The sequence below is a fragment of the Barbatula barbatula genome (assembly GCF_947034865.1).
Source record: "Barbatula barbatula genome assembly, chromosome: 24".
In the NCBI taxonomy this organism is placed as follows: domain Eukaryota; kingdom Metazoa; phylum Chordata; class Actinopteri; order Cypriniformes; family Nemacheilidae; genus Barbatula; species Barbatula barbatula.
Window position 1 is genome coordinate 11,589,032 of NC_136787.1, and position 14,548 is coordinate 11,603,579.

A 14,548-nucleotide genomic window follows, 5' to 3' on the forward strand; every position below is an offset into this window, starting at 1 on the left:
TAATAAAATGATTCATTGCTCCACTGCACATCCATTTGAAATACAGATCCCTGTGTTTCCAAGCAGACGGGGCATCTGTAAACCTACATCTGATAAACCTTGATAAATGTCTCCTATAGAAAAGCTCCACTCACACTGTTTTCTAAGCAGGTCCCTTAAGAAAAAGCAGTGATAGGTGTGGAATTGACAGGGGGCTTTAATTCGTGGATAAAAGCCTCCTTTATTCTGCTCGATACAAATATACACATCCAGGACATGAAGGAAAGTTGCAAGAAAACATTTCAATTTACAAGAAACACCAGAAGACATTCATTTTTAAATGTCTTCTGATCAACTAAGACCCAGTTGCAGACAAAAACTTTTACATGTCATCACAGGAACTGAAAAGATCATTCTCAGTGGAGTAAACCACTGAATTCAGTAGTTTTATTAGATTAAATTTTACAAAGAGCATCCTTCACCAAATGTGTGTTATTGCTGGGTTAAAGACATGCAAAATGCTTAGAATACATTTCCATACAAATCTGTTCAGTCCATCAATGTTTCCGGGTGGTTTTGATCGTACAGGTTTCTTCAAGTCGTGCCACAGCATCTCATCTCATCTCAACTGGGATAAGGTTAAGATTCTGACTCGGTCATACCAAAACATTGGCTTATCATCGTGTTATATTAACATATTATTTAGTTAAACCGAAGCACACTTACACCACAAAAAAACAAGTTTTACTGCATAAATACAGTCAATAGTGTATTTTGTTTTATTTCGAAAAAAAAGGAATGAGGTATTTCCAAATGTTGATGTTCTACAATCAATCCCACAGAAGCAATCTGTCGCAACTGAAGCCTTGTCTTTTGGAGAGGAACATCAAATCTCGGGTAGGAAAGAGGATTAATGTACGTTGTTAAAACTGCTTTGGGGATTTACCGTGATGCTGAAGTCAAACAGCAGCAATCATCAGTTCTGTCCTATCTGACTCTCACTAACACACAGATGAAGAGTCAATGACAATCTCTCAAATCCCAACCACAGCCATGATGAAGATGAGCTTAATAGGAAAAATGTGATTGGTTGTTTACATTCGAGATGAAGGTCGAATCTTTCTCATACAGAAGAGGTTTGCACTATATTCTCTTCTGAAGGTTTGACCAAGGTTGCATTAACTTTAACCATAAGCTTAAGGTAACAAAACAATAGATTCTAATGGAAAATGTATTTAATGGAAACTACAATGGCCTCTGTTGGTCTCTACTGGTAATGTATTGGGTTCTACAGTTGGATATGGATGGAAACCAACAGTACTCCATCAAATCCTAAAATTGCGAAGGTTTTAATGTTTCTTCAACGAATTTGTAATGTTTTTTATCAGGATGTGAAGGTAACATCACTTGTACCATTCCCTGCTGTTAGATGGAGCAAAAACATAGCAGGTAAACACATGTATGGTCTTTTTCAAGGAAAACGAGCAGAAGCCCGTAGGTGTAGGAGCAAAAATAATCTCATTTTTGGCAACGAAAATGAGATTATTACTGTAAGTATTACAAATCTACAAATGTGGGCGGAATAAAATAAATGAAAACAATGAAAAAGTCATGACATTTAAATTACTTACCGATTCGTATGACTTGCTGGCCACTAGGATAAAACTTTGACAACAAGTAGAAAAGAAACAATAACATTCCTTTGCGCTTCTCCATGGCTCTGTAACGTTTATCACAACAGGTAAAACCCCGAAAAACTTCGTGTCATAAAACCGGATTTTGGGAACCACAGCGCGTGCCGTGCACCAACTTCCATCCTTCTCCCATTGCGCGCAACGATGAAACCTTCCACGATATAAATCCACGACGCAAAGCTGTGTTCACGGTGTACCAGGTGAGCTTTTCTGCTGATATCTTCTGCTCATCGTTTCAAACGCGTACGGAGCGCGCATGCCACTACCACTACCTCACGACCCAGACGCGGGATTAAAACAATATCTGCTCACCGTTCGCCTTTCTGCTCTGTAATTCTTTCAAGTTTGCGTGCTCGGTTACTTTGCTGGTGTGTCCTGCGATGATAAATCACCATTTACAGCGCGACCATAACGCTCCACGTATTTAATACAGTGAATGAAAACCATGACTAATGCAGAACGAGAAGTAAGATGAAAGTTGTGTATTCAGTGTCAAGATACGGTCACGTTACGTGTGCACGAAACACCCGCAACGAATTTGTGATGTCCGTCCGATTCCCGAACGAATCGTTCTACCGAACCGAGTTTTTGATTCGTTTTCAGAATTACGTTACATTCGTAGAACGTTCTTATTAAACGTTTTCTCATTTTTAAATGTTGTTTTTGGAAAGTTGGAAGAATAAGCAAACGATATTTTTTAGGCTATTAGGACAAGGCTGCATTGCATTTGTGCATCTGGCAGACGCTTTTATCCAAAGCGACTTTTTTATAATGCAATATTGCATTATACTAAACATTCGTGTCTTAGTAAGAACAGCGATGCCTCTGAATAATGAAATGCAAAGACTTTGGGGGATTTTTGTGTTTATTGTTCCATAACTGATTCAAACAAAGCTTCTGAACGAACCAATTCGGTGCAATCCATCAACAGAAGACAACTTCCAAACAGTCAATGGTAAAGCCGGCTTGTTTTGGCAAACTGTGGAAGAAATCGCCACCCGTTGGGCAAATTAATAAATAGCACTTACAGTAAAAGCACTCTCAAGAGAAACTTCATAAAATAGTTATTTATTTGCCAAATTGATGTTTCGGTGTCTGAAGATCTCATCGATACTGGTTTCCCATCATGCCCTGTGACTAGGGCCAGAACGGCACTGCAGCCATCCAGCCATGCGTAAAGTTGCAAACATGAGGCCAGCCAGCTTACAAACAGATCCTCCTCCACGTGGAACCGAAAGGAGCTCTGATCACGACCGGCATGAACAATGCAGAGTGCCATCCAGGACACAGGGATAAGGGTGGTGAGTGAGTGAAGCCAACAGGTGCAAACACACTGCTCCAGTTCTGGCACTGTCAGAACGGGTGCACTGAACACCGCAAGCGAACTGATCCATGCATCGACTGCCAGAACTAAAGAGAGTTAGAAAGTAGTGAGCTGGATCTGAACTAACTGCATTTTAATGAGCTGGCATTATGAGTGAAAGAACATTTAGTCCATAGTTCTTATTCTGTTTACGAGTCACATTATCCAGAGGATAGTGTGTGTATTTAAATTTGCACAACCACATCCTCGTCTATTGACTAATTTATGATTTATGATTCATTACTATTGACTATTCATCAGGCAGCTGTAGGCAAAATGAATACACATTTAATTTTATGGTTGTAAGAAATTACAACCAAATTGTAATATATCAAACTATGCCTTAACCTGCCACATAGCCTTAAAATCAGTGCAATAACTAGTTGACTTTTATTTATCCTTATCCTTTCCCTTAGATTTAATTGTTTGCTAGGAATGTTATTCCAGGGCCATCTGGGATGTTGATTCAAGAAACATGTACTTGGGATAAATCACATTAAGCCACAAGGCAAACCCACCGCCATGAAACAATTTGAAACAACTGAATGCATAATAAGACAAATGCATGACTGGGAATTCCAAAGCTCGTAGTAATCTTGGGCAGAAATGAAGAAGCATGAACCAGTCATATTCAATAGATCAGCTTATGTAAATAGCATTTACATCCTCTTACCTTCCTTCTGTACATTCCTTAGACACTTGACAGTAAGCAGCACTTCTCCAAGACACTGCATGAGAGCTGGGCCAAAAGGTCTCGGAGAACCACAGAAATCATTATATAAGACATGTGTTGTCTGAATGTTACGTGCCATTACCCTTTTTCAAGGATTTAGTTTTTTCTTTTATGGGTTTCATGGTGGACAACATTGTAAATGTTTCTACAGAGAAAAGTAGAGATTGACTTATCATTCTTGTACACCAAAACTAAAGCTGAATAGTTACAGACTCCCCATCATACAAATGTAGGATCAGATGAGACGATGAACCTCTCAAACATACAGCCGTGGGAAGATGACAAAGTCACCCAACAGCAATGTGAAAGATTGACAGCATGACAAAACACATGAAACTGTGATAAAAATACAGGTTATCACATTAAAATAATTTTGGAACTTTTTCTAAAAACATGTACAAATGTTACTGTTGTATTGCTTAAAAGTGAGTGAGAACTTGTTTTCTTCTCCATATTTGAGGTCTGAAAAAATACAGAGCATCTTTTCTCTTGTTTGGACCCTTTTCTCAAGTTTTTAATTTCCTGCAAATATTTTTATTTGACATTTGGGATAAAGTTTTGTAGTTCACAGAAAGAAACTAAAATTATTATTTACCCAAACAATACCTCAGTAAAATGTAAAATACTTGTGTAATGGTCTGATGGTATGAATGTACTAAGAGCAGGAACTTACTAACAGGATCTCAGAATTATTAACCCGATGTGCTTAAACATATTGCTTCATTAAAACCAGATTACAAAAATAACCCACAGGAGAGATGAAAAAACACGGTCCCCGTTTCTGAGAAATGACTGATCTGTATCACTTCTGCATGTGGATAAATGCAAAGAGACATTTTAGACCGCCTGTTATGTCCAAATTAAAATGTATTGGCAACATTTCCTCATCACAGTTGATGGTGCAACACTACCATCTTCTGGTCACACGTGATAAGACAAGGACACTCAAGTTTCTGCACATTTATAGAGTACCAGGCTGCTAAACACATCTGTTTAGCAAAACAAACCAACATGTTGAAATTTACACCAAACTTTATTTAAAAACCACAACGTGTGTTGTGTTGACAAAACAGACCACATAGAGCTTTTCGGTTAAAACTGCAAATATAAATTAGGAAATTTTATTTAAGGTTAAGAATTATTTCCACAGTATGAACAAACATTGTTTCAAAAAGGCAGAGGGTGAAAAAGGAGGATTTCAATTCCCGTTTTAAATACAACAAATGCAACTTGAACAGATAAAAGGGTTTGCAGACTTAAGTATAAATGATTGTTTTTCACAAGTGGAAGGGCCTCTCTCATGTTGAAAATATACGGTCATGGCCATCATTATCTTTACCAAATGTACAAAACATCAAAATATTCATACTCTTGTTAAGACAAATTTGGTACGAAAAGAACAAATCTGCTACATTATCAGTTTGTATGGGTTTTCGCTTTGTAACGCCTTTGTTTACGCATTTAAATGGGACGAGGCCTATGGGACGTTTTAGTACTTAAGCAAAATAACATTTCTGCACATCTGTATTTTTACGCATTTGTGTACGCTTGGATAGCACTTTAATACTGGTTTCCTGTGACCTATAATCAAATGAACAAAGACGGCAAGCAAGAAACTAAGTTTGTAACAGGGCTATCTAGTGATGAACAATTGTGACTTACAGGGAATGTAACACTAAATAAATAGCTGTGCTGGATAAATCACTTGTGCGTAGCCATTACAAATACATAGCAATATTATTTTTACGTGTTAGTCACAAATCCCTGAATAATAGACATTTTGGAGGGATGAAAAAGGAAGTTAACAAAACAAAAGTGTAGCTGCCTGTGGTCTGCACATGCAAGTCAGGCATCAGTATAAAGCTTCTATTAATACATTGGCTGTACAGTCGGCTTCTGAATGTTCTTGTGATGTCTGGACTCAGTGTCTTGAAGCAATTGTGCACAAATTCAAAGTTGTGTCCTTCAGCAGGATTTTCAGTGCATCGCATCCCCAAAGGCTTGGACTCAGTAGGTATCTGTTTCTCGTGAGCTCATCGAGTCTAAAAAGCATCCCCTTTTCCGCTCAGAAGATGTCGCTGTTGCAGCCGTTGCTAAAATCGTCCCTGCGAACCCAAACAACCTCGCAATCCCTCTCTGAAGCGACGCTCTCCACCGCACACTGCTTTCTCAGAAGGGTCAGCTTCAGAGGGGCGTGAGATTTCGGAGAAGACTTGTCCTCCGGGATCCCGTCGAGTCCCTTGTCTCCTTGCTTCTCTTCATCTCCCTCCACGCTAAGGGCTTCTAAAGACTCCTCCAGGCTTGGTTCGGAAGACGGGCCCCGGACGGATATGCAGTACTCGTCATCCTCGCTGAGAATGTCTGTCTCCTTGACGTCGTCCTGGTTTTCGTAGATCTGCAGGTCGAACTGGTCCTCCACCCACCGGTCCGTGTCACCCATTGGTTGCTGGACCGATGAGGACATCTTGGATGGCGGGGAGTCTGTCGGGGTAACAGGATACAGGTCCTGGGACGAGGCATCATTGAAAATCACATTAGTGTCTATGGTAAAACAACTACGAATCATCTTTCGTCGTCCAAGGGTTCGAGATGGTGCCGAAACTGTAGAGAAGCAGAAAAGATGCAAGTATAGAATTAACTTTGATAGTTTTCCTCATGGAAATTGTAACATGAATCATTTTAAGTGAGATACGAGGGCACAGGAAAGGAGAAAACAATTTTCGGTGTGCGTCAGAGATCTTAACCTACCTGCTCTGTTCATGATGGGTTGTGAGCCTTTTAGCGCACAAAGCCGCTGCCCTCCGAAGGGAATATACTGCTGATTTTGAGGTAAACTCTCAGTCTGCATTAACTGCCTGCGCTGTTTGACCCTCAAGATGGAATGAACAGTCTTCAGAAAGTCTTTTTTACTCTCTGGAGAGCTGAAAAAAGGCATATTTGGATCTTTAACTGATGCCAATTGTGAAATATATAATGTACTTCTTGTTTTGTTATGTAAACAAAGATAATTGCAAGAAGGGATGATATACATCTCCGAGTGAGGTTGTGGACGTCAGCTCACCTGCAGCAGATATGGAAGGTCCTCTCGGGTCTCCCTTCAGATTCTGACCTCACATGAACGATCTCACACATTGCGGAGCCGTCTGAATCTAAAGAAAAGAAACATCAGGTTAACCACGTATGCTAGTGGAGATATGTGGGACTATGGGAAACCAAAAAGGCAGCTTGAGCAAATCCCACAAGTTCAGAACAAGGCTAATGACCTTGTCATTAGGAAAAAACCCAGTTCGACCATAAAAATGACCCAGGATCAAGTTGTAATGTTTTGTACACTTAGTAATACTGCAGCAAGTGTGATAAAGGCTCAGTGGACTTTAAATGCATGACTAAATGCAGAATAGAGTGTCATTTATGGGACGCAAATAAAGCTTCTCAACATTTTTATTAGATGAAGTGACAAAAATCACAAAAGATACAAAAACAATCCTTACTCGGGAGGATGCGAACTTGGAGAGCATCAGTAGATATCATGTGTCTGAAACGGAATGGGTCTCTCTCATCCAGGACTGATGTTCTGTGAGATCCACCCTGAGAAATAAAAATCCAATTTGAATAAAGCTATATACTAAATATACATCTTTAATTTATGCATCCAACCAATTCACAAAAAGGTCAACAATCTGAAAAAATATTCTACCATAATGGATTGTCGGAATAAACTAACCAGGCTGTAGTTTAATGTGTAACAAAAGACTAGAAGATGATATAGGCGCAAACAGGGCAAAGATCTCTGCTTGGTTCACGTGGCAAACAAAACTCTAAAATAACACTGCAAAAATGAGTAAATTGCCCTAATAGCAGGGCAACCCCGTTTCACACTTTCTGGTGTGCACTTCGATAAAAACCCCGCCTTTCCTAAAAGCATTAGCACTTAGAAATATGACAGACCTGTAGGACTGCAGAGGAAGTTTGTTACTGAATAATGAAGCGAGAGGCACTCACGATTTTTTTCTTGTGCTTGGAGCAGTCTTTATACACAAAAACAACCGCCGTCCTGAAAACTGCAGGGAGATAAAGAGAAAAGAGAATAAAATATTAATACAAGACTCGGCATGCAACTCTGAACATTCACAACGCAGAACCGTCGGGCTCTTTTCAAAATAATCCACGTAAAAAATTGTGAACGGGCAGAAACATCCATCACTGTCAAACCCATTTTAAAACCATTTGAAAGATTCCTTAGTAAATGTATCACCCTGAGAGAAAGTAGCCTGAATGCGGATGGATGCATGTCGAATAGCTCTTAAGGCATTAAACAAGGTGCTTCCTTCAGTAACATTGTACCCAAAGACACAACTGCCCAGAGTAGAGTAATGAATAAGAGAACAGGAGGCTATTTTTGGAAGGAGTGTTTCACAAACACTTACCAAAGGCAGCCAGCTCTGGGTCTCTCTTCCCTTTCATCAGAGCAGAGGGTGGGTTCATCCAGACCACAGTGTCGTGCAGTAGGAGGTCACCCATTGACAGATCAGTGACCTGGGATGCGAGAATACATAATGTGGATGTGATATTTTATGATGGTAAACAAAATTATCATGGAGATAAACTGCTTTTGTTACAGTAAGTTTGAACCGTTTAAAGGGACAGTTCGCCCGAAAATGAAATTGTATTATTTCACATTGATGCCATTCGAAACCTGTACAACAAAAGATGATATTTTGAGAAATGTTCCAATGGTTTTTTGTCAGTACTAGGAAAGTCAATGGGGCAAGTGTTATACTTCTTCAGAATACATATAACTTTTGTGTTCCACAGAGGAAAGAGGAGGGGTCAAGGTTTCACATAGATCTAAATGAGACGAGCAGCTTTTTTACCTCCTTTTTCTCAGAGCTCTGCTCACTGATGAGTTGGTCAAAAACAGCTCCATACTCCTCATGGATCTTCTGCATCTCATTGATGTGACTGGCCACTTTGTTCATGGCTTTCATGGCAACTACAAAAAGAAAAGACTCAATAGACTGCATTTTAAGAATAAAGAGTTATAAAAACCAATTTACAACTGGATTTATCTAAACACCGTATTTGCATACAAAATTTTGCATTTTTTGCTTAAAAATTGCAAAGGGGATCATTTCCATGTTTGTTCATTATTTTATATTATCTGGTGTGTACAGTATATAATATAGGTTTACCTGTATACTGAATTTAACAGGAATTCAACAGCTTTATATCCTGACAGAATTTATTTTCAATATTGCTCCACTGTCTTGTGCGAATGTCTTGATTTTTTATGTTGATTCTTTGAAACAGGATTTTTCCATTTATATTTTCCATAAAGAATTTGGGATTTTGCACACTATTGAACATTAACGAATTTTGCAAACGGAAAGGATATACATTTTAACAGTATGCCAGGTCCTCTAGGAATTAAACCCACAAATGCTCAACCAATTTGCGGTGTTGCTTGTTTGCAGTTGGTCACATGCAGTCTACAACTTTGGTCATAACAATGTTAAAAACGGCGGGAGAAAGATTGCAGATTTTAAATATTGATTCTGAAACCTGCCTGTCTAGCTCTTGAAACGCAGTATAAAATTCACCCACAAGCCAAACATATAATTACTTTGAAGACTCTGTATTTACCATCCAGGTGATAGTGTTCATCGCTGTCAGGGTCAGTGAGAGAGTGAAGTTCTCTGAGGAGCAGTGGGTATTTTAAGACTCTCTGAATGGGTTTGATCAGGTAGGACTCCAGTGTGGAGGAATGCTGCTGCCTTGGGTTCCTCTCAGCCAGGAACGCCTTGAACTCAGGATCGGTTTTAGCTGCACCAATAGGGAAGAAATTATTAGATGGCATAAAAAAGTACACAAACGTAATCCACAGCCTACAGTTTGTGAGTGAATTAGCTTTGACTAAATTAGCTTTTAGCGCTCTCACTTGAGAGTATGTCAACCAGCTAGTATGTTTTACTCTTGAGAGCATGTTTGAATCCAGCTCAAAATGCAGCAGAATACATGGAACTGTATTCTGTGTGTGTTCACTTTTAGTTTTGTTTTAACTTGTATAACTTTAATGTTTTGCTTATAGCCAATATGTTTCATGTACAGCTGCTTTGTAAACAACGAAAACTGTAAAAAGGGCTATATAAATAAGCTTGACCCAACTTTAATAAACTGAAAGCTGGTGGCAAACTACACATGGCACACAAGCAACGTCTTTAAGACACGTCTAACAACTGAAGCCTCTCATGTACTTTCAATAGGGCTAATGTTTCAGTAAACGAGTCTCTACAGATGGCACAATGCTTTACCTTTAGAGAGCACCTTGGGGACTTTTGTGTGGCTGGCACAAAATGCACTGTAGATCTTAAAGCGGTCTGCATAGTACAGGAAGGACCCGCCAAGAGAAAACAGAACTTTCTGGAAAGTAAAAAGGACCACAAATGTGCAATTTAGTTACACAGCTTATCCAAAATATACAGAAAATGTTTTTGGATTGTTTTTAAATACATAAACCGATTATCATGTTTTAATATAACCGCACCTTGAATTGATCCACTCTTTCCAGTTTATCCAAATCTGGAATTAGTCTGGTACCGTCCTCCAGAGTTTTGAGAAACTCTAATTGAAATTCAGCCATCTCCACCAAGTTCCCAAAAAGCACATCCAGCTAGGAAAGTACACACAACCAGAGTATGAATACACAGATACTGAAAACCATGTGCATACATATATTTACATTTATTGAATTAAGCCATTAAACATTTACTTTATAAAATGATACATTCAAAACAGATCTAAACTCACCTCATCTTGTGGGAGGAAGCTCTCCTTCTGCAGGGGGTTTAGGTAACGCTCTATTAAAAAGTTCAGGTCCTGCAGAGAGACATTCAAAGACTTCAAATTCATATTAAGAATGTTAATTCAGAATTAAGAGATCACTAGATATTTTTGAATAAAACTGCTTTTTCATATTCTGCAAACACAAACACTGCTAATACATTTATATACACATGTCATATGTGCTTTCCCAAACACATGACCATTGCGTTGCACTCACCATGTTCTTTAATACTCCTGCATAAGTCTATGCTTTTTTGCAATAATATAGGACATAGCATAATATTGGATATAGGCTAGTTGTTAAAATGCCCCAAAGGCATATAGTAACTACAGGTTTAATCAAATAGAGTGTTTTATCAAAGACACAAAACACAAATAAAAAAGCACACTCTGCTTTGAAAACACACAGCTAAAGATACTGACCTTAACATAGGTCTTCTCCGTGTCCACCAGCTCACTGATGACCTTACGCAGTTTATCTGCGTCAGACAGCTGGCGGGGGGTGAAGAGCACAGGCATGGGTGTGATGGGACTGGGCACGCAGGATGAAGATGAGGAAGATGTGCAGGAAGACGAAGAACAGGAAACGGGACCCTCCGGAGAATTCATATCGTGGAGGTTACGGCAGAAAGTGGTCATCTGCTCAGCACTCTACAAAGACAAACAAGATTTAGGTATTAGGGAAGATACTATTTGATTTATTTTAGACAGAACATAATATAAAACTTTGACTTTACCACTTAAATTGAGCAAAAGTTTACACAATAAATCAATTAAACTGATACTTATAAAAAGTATTCAACAGCAATACACCCAAAACACGTCTTTGAAGCATTTAAGAATACAAAAGATCAGGAACACGCACGCACAGCTAGTCTGAGCCTGAACTCCCAAAACAAGGCACATCATGTCTTCTAGAAACATCTAATCACCCTTCACCCAAGTGTTTTCATGAGCTAAATAACTCAAGATGTCAGTCCTCTAAATGACTTCCCACTTATTCAGTACTGAACGTTTTGTCTTTGGAAAAATTCCATTAAAGTGAGTGTCAACAAGTTTTCCATGAGCAATTCCTCCCCCTTACAGAGATTATTTCTGCATCCCAACTTCATTTTCCCACATGCAATCGAATGCATTTGTGTTTCTATTTTTAACGTTACCATAAATACATCACTCAACAGCTCATATCACCTTGTTTCTGAAAAACTAAATGATTTAACATCCACCATCTTAAAGGGACAGTCCACCCAAAGATTCTGTCATCATTTACTCACCCACAGGTTGTGTCAAACCTGTAGAAATGTCTTTGTCACGATGAACACAGTGAAAGACATTAGCAACATGTCAGCAATTTTCAGTTCTGGAACATTATTGACTACCATAGTAGGTTGAACACAAAATGAGATATTTTGAAGAATTTAGGTAAGCAACAGTTCAGGGGCACCTTTAACTGCCATTTATGTTTTCTTACTATGGTAGTCAATGATGTCTTAGAATTAAAATTGACTAACATTCAACCAAAAATATCTTTCTCTGTATTTATCAGAACAAAGTAATTTATACACGGATTAAATTACATGAGGTGGAGTAAATGACCAAATTTACATTTTGGGGTGAACTATCCCTATAAGGAACATATCAATGCAGAATTCTTGTCTCGACACATCTCGTGTTGGGAATCACGTCGGTCAAAGTTTAAAGCCAGCACTATTGTAATATCCGGTTGATGTTTAAGAAGAGCTAGAACAGATTCACACAGACAGGGACGAAAGCGGACAGATGGGGCTTGCAGCACCACGAGTTCCTCTATAATAAACACACAGTAACGGACTGACAAAGTGCCCGACAATCCCAGCATGCATTAACCATCCTGGACGGCCTGAAGAGACTTGGAGCCAATGAAGAGAGATGAACCGATAACGCAACAAGATGTTCTGTCATTCCTACGTATAGGGAATTTTCAGGGGTAAATAAATGTATTCAATATCTGTTGATGTGGCATAGGCCTGACTGAAATAAGCTAAAGCGACAGTAATTCCTAGCAGCATAAAGATTTAGCTGTACTTAACCCTGGATATTCCTTTAAATGGTTAAACTAATAGCCGTGTAAAACCACATCATCTGTTTGCAAGATACAAAGCTGCAAAATCCGATATACATGTTATATAAAACAGAGCTCATGATAGGTTATATAACACTGATTGAAGTTCCACAGGCAAACACTTATACAGAAAAACACACAGGCTTACCAACTGCAGCATATCATATAGGGATTCTGTGGAGCGTTTGGAGCTCCTGTGTCTCCACAGCACAGACATTCTGCCCTTGCACAGGTCACGGATGTCAGGACAAGCTATCCGTAACAAAAACACAGGAAGTACCTCCACCTTCAACTTATCTTCACGCAGTACAAAACACAAGTGTGTCACTACCAAACCGTGAGAGCGACAACTCCAGCCAGCATTGTGTGTCTTCAACAACTTAATACAATCCTCTATAGCTTCCCTATCAACATAGCCTCCTCCCTCCTTTCCGAGAATTTCTCCCAACGACTGTGCTTGTCTGAGCTGGTTTTTAGGCGGATGGATGGAATGGGGATCTGACAGCTGTGGTGGTACAGTAAACACACACAGAGAGAGAGAGAGAGAGAGAGAGAGAGAGAGAGAGAGAGGGAGAATAATAATAATAATAATCTTGTCTGCAACAGGATGAGGAGGACACATGGGGAGAGGGGGAAACCGTGTACTTCCACAGTCATTACCAATTCACTCTTCTAACACAGTTGAGTTACACAGCACATCTCTCTCTGGTCTAAACATCAACATACCAGGAACAAAGACAGGTGTGTACAAATTCTGACTTGTAACGCACTGTGATTGCCTTTGTTTGACTGAAAGTGTTGAGCAACCTAAGGCGGTTGTGTTTTTTTGTTGAGCTGTGGTGCAGCAGTTGATATGCAGGTTCATGATGCTATGAAGCAATGAGCACAAGTTTGATTTTGTGTTCTATTCTTCGGATTCTTCACTTTTTTGACATTTTTTGTCTTTTGCTACTGAACATGCCTCACAAAAAATACAAATGATACGGTCCTCAGTAGCTTACAATACCCTAATGTAAATACACTACAGTGAACACTTAAAGGTTTAAAGGAAGAGTTCACCCAAAAATGAAAATTCTGTCAATTCTGTCTTTACTCACTCTCAAACTGTTCCACATTTGTAGACATTTTGTTGTACTGCTGAATACAAAGAAAGATATTTGGAAGAATGTGTGTTACATTCGTTCTGGGGCTACAATGGTAGTCAACGGTGACCCAAAACGGTTCAGTTTCCCACATTCTTCTAAATATCTGTTGTGTTCAACAGAACAAAGCAATGTATACATATCTGAAACAACTTGAGTAAAAAATTATTTTTCAATTTTGGGTGCACTGTCCCTTTAAGAGTTTTAGAAAAAATAAACTGCAAAACAGAAAACACAAATTAAAGATTTAAAAAAGGCAAGACAACAGAAGAAAATGGAAAACATGACATACCTTCATCCATTCACCCAACACTCACGGTCACGAGTCCCAACCTGCACGTACTATTGGCGAAATCGCTCCGCTAAGACAAGTTACGCAAACCACCAACTACTATACACACGAAAGCAGCTTTTATTGGCTCTTAGACTCATCTCAGTGCACAGTCTCTAAGGAGACAGGAAGTGATGTTTCCTTCCACAGACAGCGCAGAAACGTCTCCTTATCACACTTCAATATGACAATCAAGTGAAACACTTCGAGAACTTTGCCATTCCAAGCTAGCCTATCACTATCAAAACTGTAGGGGGTGTGTCAAAGAACGCCCAGTTATTACATTCAACTTGAGTCTTTTTAGGGATGGTTGGCTTAAGAAATGCCTTTGTTTACCCAAACTCACCCACCTCACCTTAAAC

General features: G+C 39.1%; 2 protein-coding genes across 6 annotated transcripts in view; both read right to left on the bottom strand.

The window, feature by feature from the left end:
• The window catches only part of grik1a (glutamate receptor, ionotropic, kainate 1a), a 36,939-nt gene extending 34,692 nt beyond the window's left edge, over positions 1-2,247 (bottom strand). For all 5 annotated transcript variants that reach the window (XM_079447898.1, XM_079447899.1, XM_079447900.1 and 2 more), the window contains exon 1: positions 1,611-2,247. In XM_079447898.1, the coding sequence (XP_079304024.1) occupies positions 1,611-1,695 (85 nt within the window). In that variant the 5' untranslated portion in view covers positions 1,696-2,247. The remainder of the gene's footprint in view (positions 1-1,610) is intronic.
• A 2,373-nt stretch (positions 2,248-4,620) lies between these two features.
• tiam1a (TIAM Rac1 associated GEF 1a) overlaps positions 4,621-14,548 on the bottom strand; it is a 42,386-nt gene continuing 32,458 nt past the window's right edge. Inside the window, exons 16-27 of the mRNA XM_079448098.1 lie at positions 11,036-11,263; positions 10,577-10,645; positions 10,314-10,439; positions 10,081-10,189; positions 9,413-9,592; positions 8,644-8,762; positions 8,197-8,305; positions 7,772-7,830; positions 7,261-7,357; positions 6,831-6,918; positions 6,518-6,690; positions 4,621-6,370 (exon numbers count right to left, since the gene is read on the bottom strand). Coding sequence (XP_079304224.1) covers positions 5,835-6,370; positions 6,518-6,690; positions 6,831-6,918; positions 7,261-7,357; positions 7,772-7,830; positions 8,197-8,305; positions 8,644-8,762; positions 9,413-9,592; positions 10,081-10,189; positions 10,314-10,439; positions 10,577-10,645; positions 11,036-11,263 — 1,893 coding nt within the window. The 3' untranslated portion in view covers positions 4,621-5,834. The remainder of the gene's footprint in view (positions 6,371-6,517; positions 6,691-6,830; positions 6,919-7,260; positions 7,358-7,771; positions 7,831-8,196; positions 8,306-8,643; positions 8,763-9,412; positions 9,593-10,080; positions 10,190-10,313; positions 10,440-10,576; positions 10,646-11,035; positions 11,264-14,548) is intronic.